The following is a 17,128-nucleotide window of genomic DNA, read 5'->3' as shown; positions in this document are numbered from 1 at the left end:
ATAAGTAGTTCAAATTTCGTGTTATCCCCAAATCGACCTCTTTTCAAGTATAATAAAAATATGAGAAAACATAATAAACAAGAACAATGTCTACCGCAAACCTCCGTCCCGTCGAAGGATACGACAAACTCGCCGCGTTCATAGAAGCCGACCCGGGACTAGCCATTTTCCGACGTTTCACAAAACTCAATATCAAAAGTATTCTCTATTATCAAGCCGAGATAGCGAACCTCGAAGAGGACCTTGATTTCATCATTCAGGATGACAAGGACTCACAGGACGAGAAGAAGCAGCTGTATCCCTTCTCAGTACGGGACCTGAAAGAGGGCAATCCTACGCAGTGGTCGAAATTTCAAGAAGCGCGGCAGTTGATGGAAAAGTTTAGTTAGTTCTTACCACTCACTTGTGGGATTTGGAAGAACCCAGATCTGACTGAGTAGACCATGCTATCATTCAACAACGGGAGCTCATGCGCCTCAGCACGCCAGATAAATGTGACTTGACTGTGCTTCGAGAGTGGCTTGACCGGCCTGAAGGCGGGGACATGTTTTTTGAATCTGCTGCAGAGATGAACGTCTACAATAAACGGAACGATAGTGATATGATCGCCCTGTTTAGTAGACATGAAGGTGTCGACAACCTAACTCGGTTGATATTCAACCGAGTCGTCCCATGGTTTCATAAGCGCTGGGGCGAGAAATATCAAGTAAGTATCGTTCGAGTACTACTTTTTCATCGGAGAGCTAATTGCGTTCAAAACAGCGCAATGAAAATGGCGCCTGGCAGTATAGTGACAAGAAGATCAAGGCATGCACCCACTTTTTTAGTGTCATTATCGCTGCGGTGTTGCCTGCATCGTCGATGATAGTGCTATACTTCATCAAAAACACTGCTATCAGGATGGTCACTATCATGCTGTATAACATTGCTTTTTCGCTGGCGCTGGGCTTGATGGTCAGAGCTCGAAGGGTTGAGATCTTTGCGGCGGCTACTGCGTGAGTTAATTATCTATCGCCCAGGAACACTCTATCACGACAATGCTGACCCTTCCAGGTTTGCCGCGGTGAACGTGGCCTTGATTTCGAACTCGGGAGACTGCCAATGTTCATGATATCGAAATCTAAAGTTCGATAATAACCCGGAATCATACCCTACAAAGCATTAATTACAGATACCCAATAGATCATAATATAAACGCCATCTCGACATCGCTACCGCACGCCAACACCAACACCCTCTTCAGTTTGCATCTACTCCACAACCAGAACGCCACGGTATCTCATCTTCCCATCCTCCAGTGTCTTCATGGCATCGTTCACACCATCCACACTGAGAGGATACTTCATCAAGATAGGCTTGATACCATGCAGCGCAGCAAAATCAAGCATGTCCCGATGTACCTGCCTCGCGGCAACAATCGAGCCCTGTACACGCAACCCATTCGCCAAAAGGGCCATATACGGGAACTTGAAGTCCTCATTATCCACCGACAACGGCGAGATAACGGCACCCGGAGCAAGGACATTAACATAGAGTTTCCAGTCCGGCTGGCTACTCGTGCTCACGATCAGATTGTTCAACGGTTTGCCAATCTTAAGCTCCGTCACGCCCTTGGTGGCATAAAATTCCTTCGCACCGAGCTGCAGCGCCTCCTCTCTCTTATTATCACTTCCCGAGAAGACAACCACATCGCAGCCCATCTTCGCCGCAAACTGAATAGCCAAGTGTCCCAGTCCTCCAATTCCAACAATGCCCACTCTCGACGTCGGCTTAACACCACCAACATGCAGCGCATTCCACACCGTCGAGCCACCACACATTAGCGGCGCACCGTCCTCATTGCTAACTCCCTCGGGAATCTTGAACAAGAACGGCTCGCGCCACACCGCATGCGTGGCAAATGATCCCTGGTCGAGATTGGCACTTCCGTACATCTGGCGCTCCGGGCACATTGTCTCCCAGCCCGTTAGACACTGGGCGCATCGACCGCAGCAGTCGTGTTGGTAGCCCCAGCCGACGCGATCGCCTTTGCGCAGTCCATGGACTTCAGGGCCGATTTCTTCGATGACGCCGACGCCTTCGTGGCCTAGGGCCATGTCTGCATGCTGATAGTGGACATCGGTAAAGCAGACGCCGGAGTGGGTAAGACGGACGAGGACTTGGTCGCGTTGGAGGTCGTCGCGATGGGTGGTCGCTTTCTGTATGGATCCGTCTTTGGATCCTTTGAAGACGGTAAAGTCGTAGCCCATGATGAATGTCTGGTTTTAATTGGTGTAGATAATATTAGACTTGATTTACCTTGCAGGAATCAGATAGTGTCTTCCTTCGTCTGCGAGGTCCCCAGGAAACCGAATTTATAACGTAGGACAACTAAGGGGAAGACATTCTTCATGATGTCACCATAAATTCATGGTGGAGAACTCGAAGCTCCATTGAGCAATCACCGATGGAAGGTTGCAATGAGCTCAACATGGTGGATACAAAGCTCTGGGTCAAGTCCCAGTTGAACCGGTGGATCAATGGCAACTTCGTCCGGTTATACGGGCAGCTCCTTTCAATGTAGGGGTCGATGACGATAGAATGCTTATCAATCTTAAATTATGTCTTTGTCTCCAGGCGGAGAGGAATGAACAGATAAGAGTTTCGGCTTGCTCGGATGTCTGAGACGGTGGCTATCGTTGGGTTGCGATGCCGTCATGCCGCGGCTTCTGAACTCTCGGATTGACTCAGGAAGGTTGCAATGACTGAGCGTCTATTCGGTCGCATTGCACGTGGAATTAGCCGACATGCAATTTTCGTGCAGTATGCTCTACGGAGACACAGCAGGGCAAAGAAAGTATAAGCTTCGGAAGCATTTGTATGAGGACCTCGACCTCCGGCTTTCCTAATTGGGACAAACCCTACCACATCTGTCTATCAAAAAAATACAGAACAAGACACCCATAAACCATGCAACTAATCTACATCTCCTTCTGCGGCCTCTTCCAAATCTCCACCTCACTCCCACCCCGAATAACCGCTACCCGCATCATCGACAGCAGATTATGCGCCGCATTCGAATGATAATACACCCCACCATTAAACATAGCGGTCGCATCCTTCCCAACACCAGCCTGGATCAAGGCCCTCCCACCAGGATGTTCCTTTACAAAGTCCTCAACATCATGTACCACCCCAGCAACAACGACTAACGCCCTGCTCCTCGCCCTCTCGACAAACTCCTCCCACTCCATAACCGGCAACTCACTCAACGGAGTCCCCCAATCCAACTCTGCCCGTTTCTTATCCACCTTCTTCTGTAACTGCTGCACCCTCCCCTTCTCAATCTCATTCTCGCGAAACATCTTCAAATCACGCGCCAACCCCATCTGTCCCCAGCACCAAATGGCCCACTTGGTCGGATCATACTGATACCACCGAATAGCATTGCGATAATCTGACGGAAACTCGTGATGAAAATTATGATACCCCTCACCCATCGTCGCCAACGCCGTGACGACATGATCACGGGGTGAGTTCCGATCATCAAACGGCTGCTCGCCGAGCCAGTGAGCCAGAGAGTTCACGCAGAAAGTGGCCTGCTGCACGAAGAAGATGCGCAGGATGCCCGCGTACACGAACCCGCCCCACCAGTCACCCCAGATGCCTGCGACAAGCATCGGAACGACAAGACCCATGAGGACCACGATCTTCAGGAAGTGTCGATGCTGCCAGACGACCACGGGGTCGGCGTTGAGATCGGAGATGTCGGTTCGGCCGAACCGCTTCGGGTTCTGCTTCAGTATCATCCAGCCGAAGTGCGCGTAGAAGATGCCCTTGTGTACGGAGTAGGGGTCTCGCTCCGTGTCTGTGTACCGATGATGCGAGCGGTGCAGGCGTGCCCACCAGCGTGCGGAACCTTGGACGGAGCCCCCGGCGGCGAGGGCCAGGGTGATGCGGAGGGGGAGGGTTGCTGTGTAGGATCTGTGGGCCCAGAGGCGGTGGTAGCCTGTTGGTTACGATGGGTTAGAAGAGGGGATGTGAGAGGGGGGGTATGGTGGTGGTGGTGGGACAGACCTGCTGTGACGCCTAGGGCTGTGAAGAAGTAGTATGCTACTGCCCAGATGGCGGTTTTTAGTCGTAGAGGGGTCCAGAGAGCTTGGATACAGCCGTAGAGGGGGATCAGGACGATCATGGTCACGTTCAGCCAGTTGACATGTTGAGGCCAGTTCCGGAGGGTGATGGGGGTGTCGGCGATGTGGACTTTGGAGACATGTCTGTCTCGACGAGGGGGTATATTGGTTTCGCCTGGCATTGTGACTGGCTTGCTCTGGATTGTATGATGCTCCGTGTTTGTAATGTATCTGATAGAAGCTGCGCGCTCTCTACTATATATGGGAGAAACAGACAGCCAGGACGAACAGACCGTTGAGCCAAAGGCCCATCGTTAAGTCCGAAGCATGGCGTCAATTTCCGCTACAGACCAGCTGGTCAACATTAAGAAAGTGATGACTCGCAGTATGACAATAGCAGCAGCGAGTGGTTGGGAATGGAAGGGACAATATCCCTCCCCAATGGGGGCCAATGGTATTATTCTACGGAATCATTCGTACAGGGAACAGGGGTTTGCAAGTAATTCATCGCTTGGCTGGAAAGATTTGATGCAAATGCTGTTGGGCAGAGAACTCAGAGGGGATTCTACGCTGGTAGCAGGGTATAGGGTTCAACTTCATCTGCTATCCGTTGGGACCCCAACCAGTCTCCCCTGTTAATGTTGTGGAGTTCGAACATTTGGTTCAATTAGTGGAGAGAGAGGGGTCGAAGGATTCGTTCAATGAAACTGGCTCGACAGTCAGGCTATCGCGACCTATTATGGGATAAAGAAGTATGCCCTGATTGGGAAAGAGCACATTTCGATGGCAAAACAGACAAGGTTGTGACAATATGTACTCGATTTCCGTCGTGCAATACAGATTGTGTTTTGTGATAAGGTGGGCGGGGGTTTCTATCCGCCGGTCGGCCTATCCTATCGCGATCAAATAATCAAAAATCACTACACTAAAAATAGTCACTGCCGAGGCTAGAAGAGGCACTCAACATTTTGCCATAGAAGCGTTCAAACTTCACGATGTGCTGCTGACAGACCTGATCCAACAAATTATGATACTCTATCTGTGGATGCTTTAGGTGTTGAATAAGTAATTTCTGCTTGATGGACTATTTCTTTCCTGATAAATTCTACAACCGATGAAACAGTATGCCGACGCTGTAACATTGCCCAACCTACCCGCATGTCGAAACGCACAATGCAATAGGAGATTTAAATTACACCCTGCGATAGGTTAGAATAACGCATGCTGATGGAACAAGCCCAGGAAGCGCGGGCTTCCATGGCCCGCCCAAATTGTTCATTAGCCTTTTGAAACGAACGTTTTGATGTACACAACAGTCCAGTGAAAAAAGTATGCTATCCGTGCTATTGTCTAGTAAATACTAGCCCTTTGAGCCTTACAGGAGACGATAAGAGACATCTGAACTCGCCGGATAAAACAATGACAGGTCTCACCTAACATTAGCAGAGCCTGATAACCCAACCAACCACTTTTGGCCGGATATTTCCTATCTTAGCCAGCACGAATTCCGTTCTTTCAGTAGGCCGCGTGTATACACAAATGGTTCAACTAGAATGCCGGGGATTCCCTTATAATTACAGAAATCTGCTTCATGGCTATTACTATATGAAGACCATACCTGCCGCGGGGCCCTGGACAATAGTACCATCATCTTAGTAACGTAGCACAGCACCGTACCTGTCGATTATTTCCGAATTGCTCCGTCGCCATCAAAATCTGAACCATGAACGACGATGTCGTACTCGACACTTGCCTCTGGGACGACATATGGCTTCCAGTGCCAAAGTTGGACATCGAGCCAAACGGACCCCTGAGATTGCTCAACATGATTCTGGATCCCAAAGATCCATGCAATGACAAGAAAACCATCTCGACGCATGACCCGAGGATTGCCTTCAACACTACCGTTTCCGAGTTGCCAAACATGGACACTTCAGAACGCCTTCTCACTAGGGGTGCCAGTAACGTCCAACATCCTGAGATTTATGGACGCGGCGACGCCGTCAGTCTTGACTGTTTCTGCAGGTCTCTCAAAATCACCACTGTCAATGATGAGTCCATACCGGAGAGTATTCGGACGAGAGCAGCGGAGCCAAGAGTGAGTGAAGCCCTGGAAGACATTCATAGTAACCCTGCGTCCAGGCCTCTTTATATTATCACTGGGATTAAAGTCGCTACGGGGGGTACTATGGATAGCGTGTGGCGTCAGTGGCCAGATAGCAAGGCTCGTATGGGTCATGGTAACTATCCTGAAGACGAGGTGCGATTTATGGAAGGGAGGATAAGAGTACCGGCAGGGGCTGGTAGGGGTGATCATTTCGAGTGGAAGGATTCTATCATCTTGGCTTATCAGGTGAAGAACATTACCGCAGTACCAGGAAGTAAGACGTTGGAAGTACGCGAACATAGCGACTATGTTGATTTTAGAACCGTGGTTGATCTTCTGCAAGACATGGGTCGTGTGGAGGCGCCTCTTGTCCAGACGGAATGATCTAGGAACTACGCGCTGTTACTTTGGTCACCGTGGCCCTTTGCCGATTATTTTGGTTGTTTGAAATGCAAAATACAAAGCATAGTCTTGCCTGATGGATGTCTGGTTCAACTACCACAGGCTTGTAATTATGGAAAGCTATCGATTCACCCGAGCGTAGTCTTCGAATGTAGCCAAAGTCGTTGTACATGAAATTGCACATCGATCTGGAATATTATGTTCTGAGCAACTGGCTCGCCGCCTTAATGTACCTGCAGCCCGCCAATGCCTTCAGTAGGACTGTTGATGTTAACCTTGTGGTGTTGGTGAATGCATTTCCATATTCAGAGTCCAACTCCTGATTTTGAATAGAGGTATCTGACGCAGAGCGAACGACCATATGGATATTCACGAAATTATACTGAATAATGCGTTGATGAGCCTTTGAACTTAGCGGCTTCGTCTTCCCATGTAGTAAATTTCTTCGCAAAATCGGCCTCGTATTTATGTTGATTAGCAAACCAAACCGGAGGGGGAATTTCTCGTCCAACAAGCACGACCGTCTTGCCGATGCGCTCCATAATAAAGCGGATCTCCGAGGTGAGACCACTGATGAAACCAAGAAGACTTCTCAGGGTGGCTGAACAGGTCACGATGTCGGTGCGTTGAGGATTATACCTCGGATCCTACCGCCGGATAGCTTCAAAAGATGCATGTTCCTTGATGGACTTGAAGACAGGACGCTTTGGACGGTCAGGGTCAGCCTTGAGCTTCAGATTTTTGCGTGGAGTCCAAAGGGGAGGTCGGCCTGAGATCAAGTGAGCTCGTGATATTGCAGAGGCAGTGTGGTATTGAAGACGAGATATACCTAGGATCAAGATAGAGAAATTCCCTCGATCCAGCCGTGTGTAGGATGCCAAATATTTGCAGGAGCTGATGTTGACGGTTTCACCCTGTCCGATTCGATCTTGACCAGCACACTTTGGGAGGAATGAGAGACTCGAGAACAACTATCGCTCCTCTTGGGTGATTAAAGTGCGTTCGAGGAGGTAACGTTCTTCTGTGCACTGGCCCGAAGATCATCGGTATAAGGCAAGGTGGATCATCCAGAAAAGACCGGTGGTTCGGATCCAGTTGGTCACCTTCCCCGACCGGGTGGGGTTGCCAGCCTCCTCATTGTCATTGAATTCTCCTCCGTAACAACAATCCCCTGGTATCCAGAACTTTGGTATTGGCCACGCTCTTTAAATTATTATTCCACATTTGGTATTGCCTCCTGGTTTGGAGTCCCCTTCTTTGCCGACCACCCCCAAAGACTCTGCAGAAAGAGTCGCATCTAAACTTCGCCTGCCTATGGCTATCATTTATAGTAATTGTTGATTTAGTTAAAGTGATAAATAATCTCGAGAGAAAGATATTTCTCATTCCGGAGCACACGGATTATAACTGAAGGTATCAGTAGTAACACTCACTTAGACTGAAGGGGGAAGAAGAACCGAAAAGGAAAATAAAAATAGAAATAAAATTAAAATAAAATAAAAGAGACAGAAAGGCTATGACTTCCATAATTAGAAGCTGATACAATGCATCGTTCAGTGAATGGGTACACCGTAGAGAGCATAGATAGTCCAATGCAATATTACAAGTAAGCGCTGTCGCTAGTAGAATGCGTAAACTGACCGATGGTATCCTTGAGCGCTTTCAAGTGCACCCCGCCGATGATTTTATTGGCACTCGACGGCAAAGCCTTACACAACAAGTTGAGTACTTGTAAGGATCATGAAACGCTATTTACGCGCTGTAGGACTTTCATGAGCTGAGATACCTAGTCGGCGGATAGGACCAGCTATCGATTGGAAGTCCTATGCGCCGCATTATAATCGGTCCCGTCTATTGACCCTGACTCACTGAGAGCCTAAGCGCCCTATACAACGTGCTGATGTGGCTTTGTTTGTCATCGAACGTGGTGAGAGTTCATCGGCGCCTATTGATATCGACAAGACATATAAGGAGAACCCTTTCGCCCTTTACAAGCAAGTTCACGATCTTTTCTGTCGTTCAACCACAACACAACTTCCCATTTTGGCCAGCCAACTTACGTATAATTTATCACTCCTCTATCCTACCTGTCCACCACTCACAATGCATCAGCGAACGTATACATACGTCCTCGCACCTAGATGGGACTTTCGTCCAGATGGCCCCATTGCCCTCGGAAACATCATCGTCGATCCATTCAGACCACACCGGGTCCTGACAAGACCTGACCCAGACATCCCGACTGCTCCCATCGAAACGGTAGTCGAAACCGACTGGTCGCTACATCACCAAAGAGAGAATGGCGTCAAGTCAAGCATCTGGACCCACTTCCTCAACGCCATGGGCGTCGATCTCGGTTTTGAGGGTAGCAGGTCACTTGATGCTGACTACACTGTCGACTCCCTGACAACCAGCTACTTCAGGGACGAGCCCTCCCACGAAGAGATCATTCGACGGACCCAAGACGGCAAGATCCGAGATCTGATGCGTCTGGATAGTGTATTTTCCAAGCCCGTCTATATGATCACGGGCGTCAAGATTGCGAAGGGATTTCGTGTATCTGAAAGCCATTCCAGCTCCAAGGAAGCAAATGCCGGGGGTAAAGCCGGTACATCGGGAACGGTTATTGGCGATGTCAGTGTTGGCACGGACAATAAGATCTATTCGAAGGAATCAAACAATCATCAGGGGAAGAGCGAAAATGATATTGTGTTCGCCTTCCAGCTTATGAAGATCGTGCCGAAGGGGTGGAAAAACAAGTCCTTCGATGTGCAGGACTTCTACCCTAAGGCTGCTCTGCTGCTGGGCGATGAAGAAGAAGTTGAGAACGAGCTCGATGTGTCTTATGCCACAGCGGCGGATTTCGCCGAGTCTGACCTGGATATTCAGTTCAATATGACTGAGCTACATGATAGCCAGGGTACGTTCAAGTGTGTTACTGCCAAGGCGTGAGTTGAGTGAATGGCTCATGTATATTTTGTTCTAATGGCGTTTCCTCTCTGCTGTAATTAATATGTGCTTCTCATTCTTGGTTTCTGTCATTTTCTGTCTTCTATTATATATACCATGAGACACCAAATAACATGCAATTTCGTTTCTGTTCAATACAAAAGAATCTAAGACCACTACCACTAATGCGCCTCAATGCTATTCTGCGTAACAACGTCTGGAAATGATTTATCGAATAGAACCAGACTTAACCATACCAATCAATACCGCCCAACAGATTGATAAATCTCCAACGGATCAAATCCCACCCTCTGCTGCAAAAGATTCAAAATGGGCTTAAACAGCACCCTCCCCTCAAACTCCTCCATCTTCCCCAACCGCTCTGCTTCTCTTTGCCTCTCAATAGTCACCCTCATTTCATCCCAAGTAACCCAGTCCCAGCGGACGCATTTCTCAGGCTCCGTTACCTACATACAAAATTTCAGTAACCAATCTCTCAAATACCAGCTTCAGAGAGCCAAGAGGTAAACGAAAAGAACAAGTATACTTACCACAGGCTCCGCATCCTCGTCCACAAGCCTACAGCCCACAAAAATCGTAACGTAATGTTTCCCTCCCTCCAGCATAACATTATTAATAGCTGTGAGAAAGCGTATATCAGTTACTTCGAGGCCTGTCTCCTCGAGAACCTCTCGAGCTGCACAGGCTTCGAATGTCTCGTTGAATTCGAGGTGGCCCCCGGGGTGGCCCCATGATCCTTTCAATGGGTTAGAGTGATGTCTTAAGTAGAATGAAATTGCTGTAGCAGTTGGGTGAAATGGAGAGTAAGACATACCGGCGCCGAGACTCCCCTTGCGTTGGCCGAGAATGGTCTGTCCGTGTTTGTTGAAGACGTAGACGGCGACGGCGACGCGGATTGTTTGGTCCATGGTGGTGGTATTATTGACGAAATAGTCGGTCCAACTTAATTGATTAATATTTACGTGCCTGTTACAGAGTGTGTTTTGTTTATTCAGTTTGAGGAATCAATCATACCCCGAAATCGTGTGGGAGGAAAGGATGTCCGCGGGATAGAATTAGATGCGGGCGGTGACTGGCGATAACGCTTGCGGATAGTGAATTCGCCAAGAAAGGCTACCTTTGATTGATAAGATGCGCGACATTGGGTCTACGTTTTGATCCATGGATAATATAACCATTACCCATGATTGCACAACCGAAAACTTCTAATCAACTTAAATTTGTTACTGCCGTCGCAGACAAAAGTTATGCACATCGAATTCTCCAATTCCTTCCCCTCTACTAATGCCCACCGCACTAATATGAGGGATACCGGTTTCCACAACGGAGCCTTGTCATGTAATCACAGTGTTGTATGAAGTACATCGCATGTCTGGAAAGTATCAGCTGAAATAGTGTATCAGGACTTAAAGAACCAATTGCGACAAGAAGAAAAGTCTCCCTAGACGCGTGCCCGAATTTTGTAGGAACTGCCAGGGCACCCACTTCTACCCGAGTCTATTCGCTTCTTCTAGTCACCCTTTCCCTCCGAAGGTAAGCCCGGAGGTAATAGAACCCCATGCCGATGATCCAGACCGAAATCAGAATCACAGCTTGCAGAGGCGCAAAGACAGCTCCCCTTACCACCACAAAGCCACTGACAAGGGCAAATATCAGCGGAATTGCAATGAAAGGTTTGTACGGCCGATGGAGATCAGGCTGCCGGAATCGCAGAAGAATGGCACCCAAAACGGTCAAGAAGAAAAACGAGTATTCCCCCAGACCATTGAAGGTGAGTAGAGCGCGAAAATTTCCGAACAGCAGGTACGGGATTGGTAGCAGAGTGGCCATGATCGTGGCATTTATGGGCGCATCCGATCGCGGGGTCGACTGAGAAGGAGGCTCCGGGTCAGGAGGCATTCCCACATGTCCGAGCACGCCCAGGAACCGCGGAAACCAATCCAGCTTTGATGCGGCGACAATCATGCGACCGGCCACAAAGGAGTTTCCGAGCAGGGAGCCGGCGACCACGAGGCAGATCACTATGGCAGCAAGGATACCGCATGCTGGTCCTAGAAGATGGGTGATTGCGGTCTGTATCCTATTAGCACAAGCCATCAATAGGAAGGTGTTTTACGTACGACGGCCACGCTATCAGTGGTTGAAACGATCTTCCATGGAAGAAGGATGTAGTACGCGGCATTAGCGGCAAGGAAGCAAAGAATGATGATGGGAATGGCAGTGTTGATGGCCAGTGGAAGCTGACGGGCAGGAGCAGAGAGCTCTGCGCTGACGTAGATAGCCTGCCAAAACATGGTAAGCGTTTTGACGAATTATATCAGAAAGAGGCTATATGCTCACCTTATCCCAGCCCGAATAGGCCCAGAGAGCACCGTAGAGTGCGGTTGAATAGTAACCCAGCGATTCCCATCCGTGCATGGAGCTCCAGTCGATCTCCCGACCGTCTGGAGTCCAAGTGTTCCTAGATCCAAACCAAGAGTGCTTGAGCCAGTCATTGGACCCAGCATCGCGGTTGATTCCCGAAACTTGCAGGATGACGACGACTAGGCCGGCCACAACAATTGCGGCGATGGCGATGAATTTGGTCGTGACGGAGAATCCATTCAATCGGGTGCTGACCTTGGTACTGATGGAGTTGGCCACTCCGATCACCAACAATACAAGAATGGAGAGCAGCTTATGCGAAAGGCTTCCAGCCTGGTCAGTGACGCCAGCCGCGGAGAAGATGCTTTCAATGAACACGATGCTCAAAATGGCCAGCGTTGCAGGCATCACGGCGATGATCCAAGTCCAAGCAGCAAGAAAGCCAAAAACATCCCCATAGATGTATCGAAGATATGGCTGCACGCCTCCTGTTGTACAGTCAATCCTGTCGATATATCTGATGGCAGCAGAGTGAACCGACCTTCTCCCGGAATAGCAGTGCCGAGCTCGGCCATGGTGCTAGCACCGGTCCAGGCCAGAATGCCTCCGACCAGCCACACGATAAGCGCGACTCCAGGGGATGGAACATTTGTGTCGATAGAACCGGGTGAAGTGAAGATACCACTACCGATCACGATGCTGATGACGATGCCGAATGCCTCGATGGCTCCGAGGTTGCGGGTGAACTTGGGGCCCAATGCGGAAGTAGACTCCGCCCCGGGTTCGGTCCCATCGGTCCCTCTGGAATCGGCCAGGAGTGGGCGGCGAACACCCTCCTCCGACCGATCGTGGGGAGACATGGAGGGCAATTAATGACAGTTGTTCAGGTTAATGAGTGGATGTTAATGAGGCTGAAGGGATGAGAAAGAGGGGAAGAGTTGGCAGGATCAACGCGAATCACGCCATCGGTTGGCGCGAACGTTTCATGCACGTCTGGCTTGATCACTTGCAGGGAGAAGAAGCTGCCTCTCCCAGGGCGGTGACTCCGATAGCATGTCGCATTCACAACATTTCCACGTGACTTCACCTTATCTGCCTTTGAAAATGCAGTTTATTACGAGGCATGTGTGAAGAACACTAAGAAAATTAAAGGACTGGCTGGGTGTACTTGCTTTGGCATCATTCCAGGGGTTATCAATTCCACTCCATCGGGAGGGGACCACTAGGGTGCGGATGACTCGAATTACCCATCCTACTGACTTTTGGGTGTGCAGCAAGTACTGAGGAAGTGAAAGAGTCACTTTTCTGCATGTAATGTACTAATATTTGATCCATAACAAATATCGCAAAGATAATTCACATATGATAATTAACACCCCCAAATTCCCAATTGAAAACCTACAAAGTCAATGAGGTTGTCTTGCTTAATCTGGACACAATATTTTAGGCCCGCAATACCCTCTACGTTCTCATCTGAAAACAACAGATGATGTTGTGATTACGAAGAGACTCCAGCGCATCCAATACAATGCTACAGAGATAGAAAGTGTGAACATTATCGCCCATGACGCTATTCACAAAAGCATACAAAGCAAATAGTGATGAACCCTCGCTTACGCTTCTGGAAGCCCTGAAACTCAGCGTGAATGCATTCACTTCACACAGAATATACACGATGAAAACCAACGCCAATCATCTCAACATGATCCCTCACACTAGACCTACTGAGGTATCACAGGCTGTCAAGGATGCAGACTAATCAGCCACCCGAAATGCCACCCAACCCGGAGCATGGATTCCGCACCCTAAGAAGCATCGCAAAGATAATGAAGAGCCTAGAAAGTCGAGATGTCCTCAACTTTCTATCCCCCTCTCTTTGCGAGGCAAACAACATAGTTCTGCTGCCCTTGGACCTCGAAGCTGAGCACCATTATAAGGGTAATTCATCAACCACGCCCCTCCTCTTCGATCCTCTCCCCATCGAAGCCTTGTACGCCTTTCCTATCGACCCGCACCCCTACGCCTCAATAGACAAGCGTGAAGGCTCCTGCTTTTCGATTCACGACTACGACACCATCAAGGACGATCCGTGCAAGTCCTATCCGCCTTTCCGTTTGAGAGAACTAGCCATCAAGCTAGAGAGATGGATCCATCTCGCTCCACGAACTCATCGCTACAGCGCCCTCGCCTGTACTATGACGCATATTGGACCCTGGTATCCATCCAAGTGAGTACTTAGTACAACTCAATTCATCCATTAAATACATTCTCACAACTCTAACATACCGATGACATGAACAGTACAATCGACAAATTATACGGCCGGATATCGAACATTTACGACAAGCTCGGAGACTATCTGTATACCGTGAATCGAATTTACGAATGTATAGATGATGGGTACCCATATATTGTCATGATCACTCAGCATTGGTGCAAAGAAGCATGTCCCGAGGACTCTATGATGCGATTTGAGCTCCTGGGCGTACTTCAGACGATGCGCACCCGACTAGAGAAAGATGAAGAAGATTCGGAGGGGATGCTTCCTGTATGTCTTTGTTTCCCCTGTGATTGAGGTCAAAAGTCGCTGATCACGGACAACGATCATAGGTCCTAATGATTTCATTTATGATACCCTCACATGCCCGGATCCTGCAGGCGCATATGCATAATGGGAAGCTGGTCGTGGCGCACAGTCGCATTTATAGCTTCGAAACTATGCGTGAGGCGCCAATGGATTTGTTCACAAGATGGTTGCTGTCGAGCCCGGTTGGACCGCGGAAGGCCAGTAATACGGACGAGGAGTAGTCATATCTCGACTCGAAGTCAGATGGGGTCAGCAGAGGCCTATTTCGCACAAAGATTCGACATTGGTTGTTTTGAAGATGAGCGCTTCTAATTAGCATGGTGACGTGAGGATAGAAAAAATTTAGCTTAGCGAGAGATACTGCAACATTAGCCTCTCTGAGTTAGTGCTCATTTGCTTATTGTATACTTGATGCTGGCCAAGCTTATCGCATGGAAATGACATATTTGACTTGATACAGTAGCCGGATCGCAAAAGAAGCGTGCACGCGAAATCGCAGTCTCAGATTTAAGTGTATAATTTGAAAAATGTGACGGTAGCAAGTGCTATAGTTGATGCTGAATACGCCATGGCCCCTCATATTTTTTAGACTCCTTGGCACAGCTGATGTGTGTGAATCTGAAATTTCCGTGGCAGCAAAGCCTATAGAATCTTCAATAGTGATTATCTAGTTATTATAATTCTGACGAACTCAAGCATCTGCCAGGAGGTTTCCGTTCATATACCTGAGGCCCGTATCCACGGCGACGGTAACCACCGTCTTGCCAGGGCCGAGTTCTTTGGCAAGAGCAATGGCAGCAACAACATTAAGACCAGTCGGGATTCCAACCAGTAAGCCTTCCTCACGAGCCAACCGTCTGCACATAGCACGGTCTTCTCTCTCTGAGGTTCCTCGTGTTTCATCATACAGCTTTGAATGCCAGGTGCGGCGGCACAAAGCCAATCCCAATTCCCTCAACACTATGAGATCCAGTGCGACCTTCAATAATGGCAGGAGAAGAGGCCGGCTCTAAAATCACAACTCGTGTATCCGGCCACTTGGACTTCAGAACGCGTGATACTCCCATAACCATACCGGCACCTCCAACCGTACCACAGAAGGCATTAATCAAGAGTGGCGCCCAGTACGCTCATAGTTCGCAGCTTCCTAACTGCAAAGGAATTCGACGAAACAATTCGGTATCGGTATCCCTCTACCGAACAGATGAAGGCAAGAGAAGAACCAGTGCTGCCACCGGTGGCTTCTACGACTGTCATGCCTGGATTTAGCGTGCCACGGCACTCGGCTTCTTCAATGATGTTGCGTTCAATCCAGAGTCCACAGGAGGAGGCGGAGAAGGCATGATTCTGCGCTGTAGGATAGCTGCGCGTGCTGACAATCTCAGGATCCTCCAAAAGGAACGACGAATATTTCAGAAAGACTCATCCTGATATATTGTGCAGCTCTTCCAGGGTCTACATATGGCGCGATTAGTAACTGGCTTCTCATTAGTTATGAAGCTTGATTTGGCGGGGCTGGTGTCGACGTGAGTCAATTAGAACGAACATCCGGTCCCAAATGAATTCTCTTTCTCCGCGGATGAAGATGTCTGTCTCCAGGAGATGTTCAGGTGATGTCTTATGAAAGCAGCTTCAAGAAGTAGAAGAGGGTTCTTGAGAGGACCAGCTAGTGGCCGGTTGCCGAATATGCACTGAAGGAATGGTTTCGGAGACAGGAAGGACCGATGTCAAACAATTGCCTCTTAAGCCGGGCTACATATGCGACTAACATCGTGCTTTGTTCTACCCAAAGCAAAAGATCTATCATGTACCCCTTCTAACAATGAAATTATGTTCACAAGACTGCAGAACAGCGAGGGGTGTTTGCATTGTTTGCCAGTAGGAAAATGCCAACGCTTGGCGAAGTCTTAGAGTGGCTTGGGAATGGCGCCCGATCCCGCTTAGTCATTGAGATCGGCACCGGTTCATGCCGAAATCGGAATGCCAGGCCGAATCGTCTCGACCGCGTGCATCTGGTCGGATATCAGCCACAACAACAATTCAACGAGACCTCCCCAGGCCCTTGATGTACCCATAACGGTCATTATGACTCAATGAAGCAACACGCAACTCACCCAGCGGTGTGGCTGAGGCCATGATTTTCGTATGACCTCCGCTTGGCGCCTCCTATTGAGGGCACTAGCCAGCCCTGTGCTGAACAGAAGTGGGTCGAAGTACGTACGCTTTTTCATCCACTTGTGGCAATGAAGCTCACCGTGACCATAGGGCTTTATAGCGGACAATTGTCCGGAATTCACAGATCTTTTAGCCGGATTTGTTCGATTCGCAACACAATGCAGTCAACGCGTACAGCCGTGTCATCAAAGTTTCATAATGTCCATCATCTCTGGATCGGGATTTTCCCCATTGCCCCCTTACGGGGCGACGACGAGATCTGAGCCATGCTGCTCCTGGCTTAACCCACGGTACTTTAGCATCGCAAGCGAATCGGGCGATGGCCTGAAGGTTCACTAGCGTCATAGTCCGATTAGCTCGTCGATAAACCCCCATCGGCCATAGGCAACATCGTTTCTTTCGAAGCCTATG

At 49.0% G+C, this 17,128-nt stretch overlaps 10 protein-coding genes across 10 annotated transcripts; 4 read left to right on the top strand and 6 right to left on the bottom strand.

The window, feature by feature from the left end:
* Positions 1 to 86: 86 nt before the first annotated feature.
* BDQ94DRAFT_174211 (uncharacterized protein) lies at positions 87 to 1,111 on the top strand (the record flags this gene model as incomplete). Its single annotated transcript, XM_026772297.1, has 4 exons — positions 87 to 384; positions 441 to 706; positions 763 to 995; positions 1,054 to 1,111. The coding sequence occupies 4 exons, from the start codon at positions 87 to 89 to the stop codon at positions 1,109 to 1,111; spliced, it is 855 nt and encodes a 284-aa protein (XP_026621977.1).
* Positions 1,112 to 1,220: 109 nt separating this feature from the next.
* BDQ94DRAFT_183031 (NAD(P)-dependent alcohol dehydrogenase) lies at positions 1,221 to 2,556 on the bottom strand. The gene has a single exon (XM_026774303.1). The coding sequence runs from the start codon at positions 2,247 to 2,249 to the stop codon at positions 1,251 to 1,253; it is 999 nt and encodes a 332-aa protein (XP_026621976.1). The 5' UTR covers positions 2,250 to 2,556; the 3' UTR covers positions 1,221 to 1,250.
* Positions 2,557 to 2,960: 404 nt separating this feature from the next.
* Positions 2,961 to 4,304, bottom strand: BDQ94DRAFT_183027 (acyl-CoA desaturase; the record flags this gene model as incomplete). The annotated part of the gene is made up of 2 exons (XM_026774302.1): positions 4,057 to 4,304; positions 2,961 to 3,988 (listed from the first exon to the last, which is right to left on the bottom strand). The coding sequence occupies exons 1-2, from the start codon at positions 4,292 to 4,294 to the stop codon at positions 2,961 to 2,963; spliced, it is 1,266 nt and encodes a 421-aa protein (XP_026621975.1). The 5' UTR covers positions 4,295 to 4,304.
* Positions 4,305 to 4,439: 135 nt separating this feature from the next.
* On the top strand, positions 4,440 to 6,603 carry BDQ94DRAFT_162364 (uncharacterized protein; the record flags this gene model as incomplete). The annotated part of the gene is made up of 7 exons (XM_026769530.1): positions 4,440 to 4,611; positions 4,700 to 4,752; positions 4,784 to 4,941; positions 5,090 to 5,168; positions 5,755 to 5,785; positions 5,891 to 6,372; positions 6,466 to 6,603. The coding sequence occupies 7 exons, from the start codon at positions 4,440 to 4,442 to the stop codon at positions 6,601 to 6,603; spliced, it is 1,113 nt and encodes a 370-aa protein (XP_026621974.1).
* Positions 6,604 to 6,965: 362 nt separating this feature from the next.
* BDQ94DRAFT_92483 (uncharacterized protein) lies at positions 6,966 to 7,216 on the bottom strand. Its single transcript, XM_026776856.1, has one exon. The coding sequence runs from the start codon at positions 7,161 to 7,163 to the stop codon at positions 6,999 to 7,001; it is 165 nt and encodes a 54-aa protein (XP_026621973.1). The 5' UTR covers positions 7,164 to 7,216; the 3' UTR covers positions 6,966 to 6,998.
* A 1,508-nt stretch (positions 7,217 to 8,724) lies between these two features.
* On the top strand, positions 8,725 to 9,660 carry BDQ94DRAFT_183025 (uncharacterized protein; the record flags this gene model as incomplete). Its single annotated transcript, XM_026774301.1, has 1 exon — positions 8,725 to 9,660. One exon carries the CDS (start codon positions 8,725 to 8,727, stop codon positions 9,571 to 9,573), a length of 849 nt encoding a protein of 282 aa, XP_026621972.1. The 3' UTR covers positions 9,574 to 9,660.
* A 170-nt stretch (positions 9,661 to 9,830) lies between these two features.
* BDQ94DRAFT_174206 (nucleotide triphosphate diphosphatase NUDT15) lies at positions 9,831 to 10,499 on the bottom strand (the record flags this gene model as incomplete). The annotated part of the gene is made up of 3 exons (XM_026772296.1): positions 9,831 to 10,037; positions 10,122 to 10,327; positions 10,406 to 10,499. The coding sequence occupies 3 exons, from the start codon at positions 10,497 to 10,499 to the stop codon at positions 9,831 to 9,833; spliced, it is 507 nt and encodes a 168-aa protein (XP_026621971.1).
* Positions 10,500 to 10,788: 289 nt separating this feature from the next.
* On the bottom strand, positions 10,789 to 12,857 carry BDQ94DRAFT_151131 (amino acid transporter). Its single transcript, XM_026767708.1, has 4 exons — positions 12,497 to 12,857; positions 11,932 to 12,443; positions 11,712 to 11,873; positions 10,789 to 11,664 (listed from the first exon to the last, which is right to left on the bottom strand). Exons 1-4 carry the CDS (start codon positions 12,813 to 12,815, stop codon positions 11,089 to 11,091), a joined length of 1,569 nt encoding a protein of 522 aa, XP_026621970.1. The 5' UTR covers positions 12,816 to 12,857; the 3' UTR covers positions 10,789 to 11,088.
* Positions 12,858 to 13,703: 846 nt separating this feature from the next.
* BDQ94DRAFT_162361 (uncharacterized protein) lies at positions 13,704 to 14,763 on the top strand (the record flags this gene model as incomplete). Its single annotated transcript, XM_026769529.1, has 3 exons — positions 13,704 to 14,182; positions 14,257 to 14,503; positions 14,566 to 14,763. The coding sequence occupies 3 exons, from the start codon at positions 13,704 to 13,706 to the stop codon at positions 14,761 to 14,763; spliced, it is 924 nt and encodes a 307-aa protein (XP_026621969.1).
* Positions 14,764 to 15,233: 470 nt separating this feature from the next.
* Positions 15,234 to 17,062, bottom strand: BDQ94DRAFT_162360 (tryptophan synthase beta subunit-like PLP-dependent enzyme; the record flags this gene model as incomplete). Its single annotated transcript, XM_026769528.1, has 7 exons — positions 15,234 to 15,433; positions 15,504 to 15,549; positions 15,581 to 15,623; positions 15,711 to 15,963; positions 16,381 to 16,384; positions 16,693 to 16,809; positions 16,961 to 17,062. The coding sequence occupies 7 exons, from the start codon at positions 17,060 to 17,062 to the stop codon at positions 15,234 to 15,236; spliced, it is 765 nt and encodes a 254-aa protein (XP_026621968.1).
* Positions 17,063 to 17,128: the final 66 nt, after the last annotated feature.

The sequence above is a fragment of the Aspergillus welwitschiae genome (genome assembly GCF_003344945.1).
Source record: "Aspergillus welwitschiae strain CBS 139.54b unplaced genomic scaffold BDQ94scaffold_40, whole genome shotgun sequence".
Taxonomy (NCBI): Eukaryota; Fungi; Ascomycota; class Eurotiomycetes; order Eurotiales; family Aspergillaceae; genus Aspergillus; species Aspergillus welwitschiae.
The sequence above is the reverse complement of the archived record's forward strand: the minus strand, read 5'-3'. Positions and strand labels throughout refer to the sequence as shown.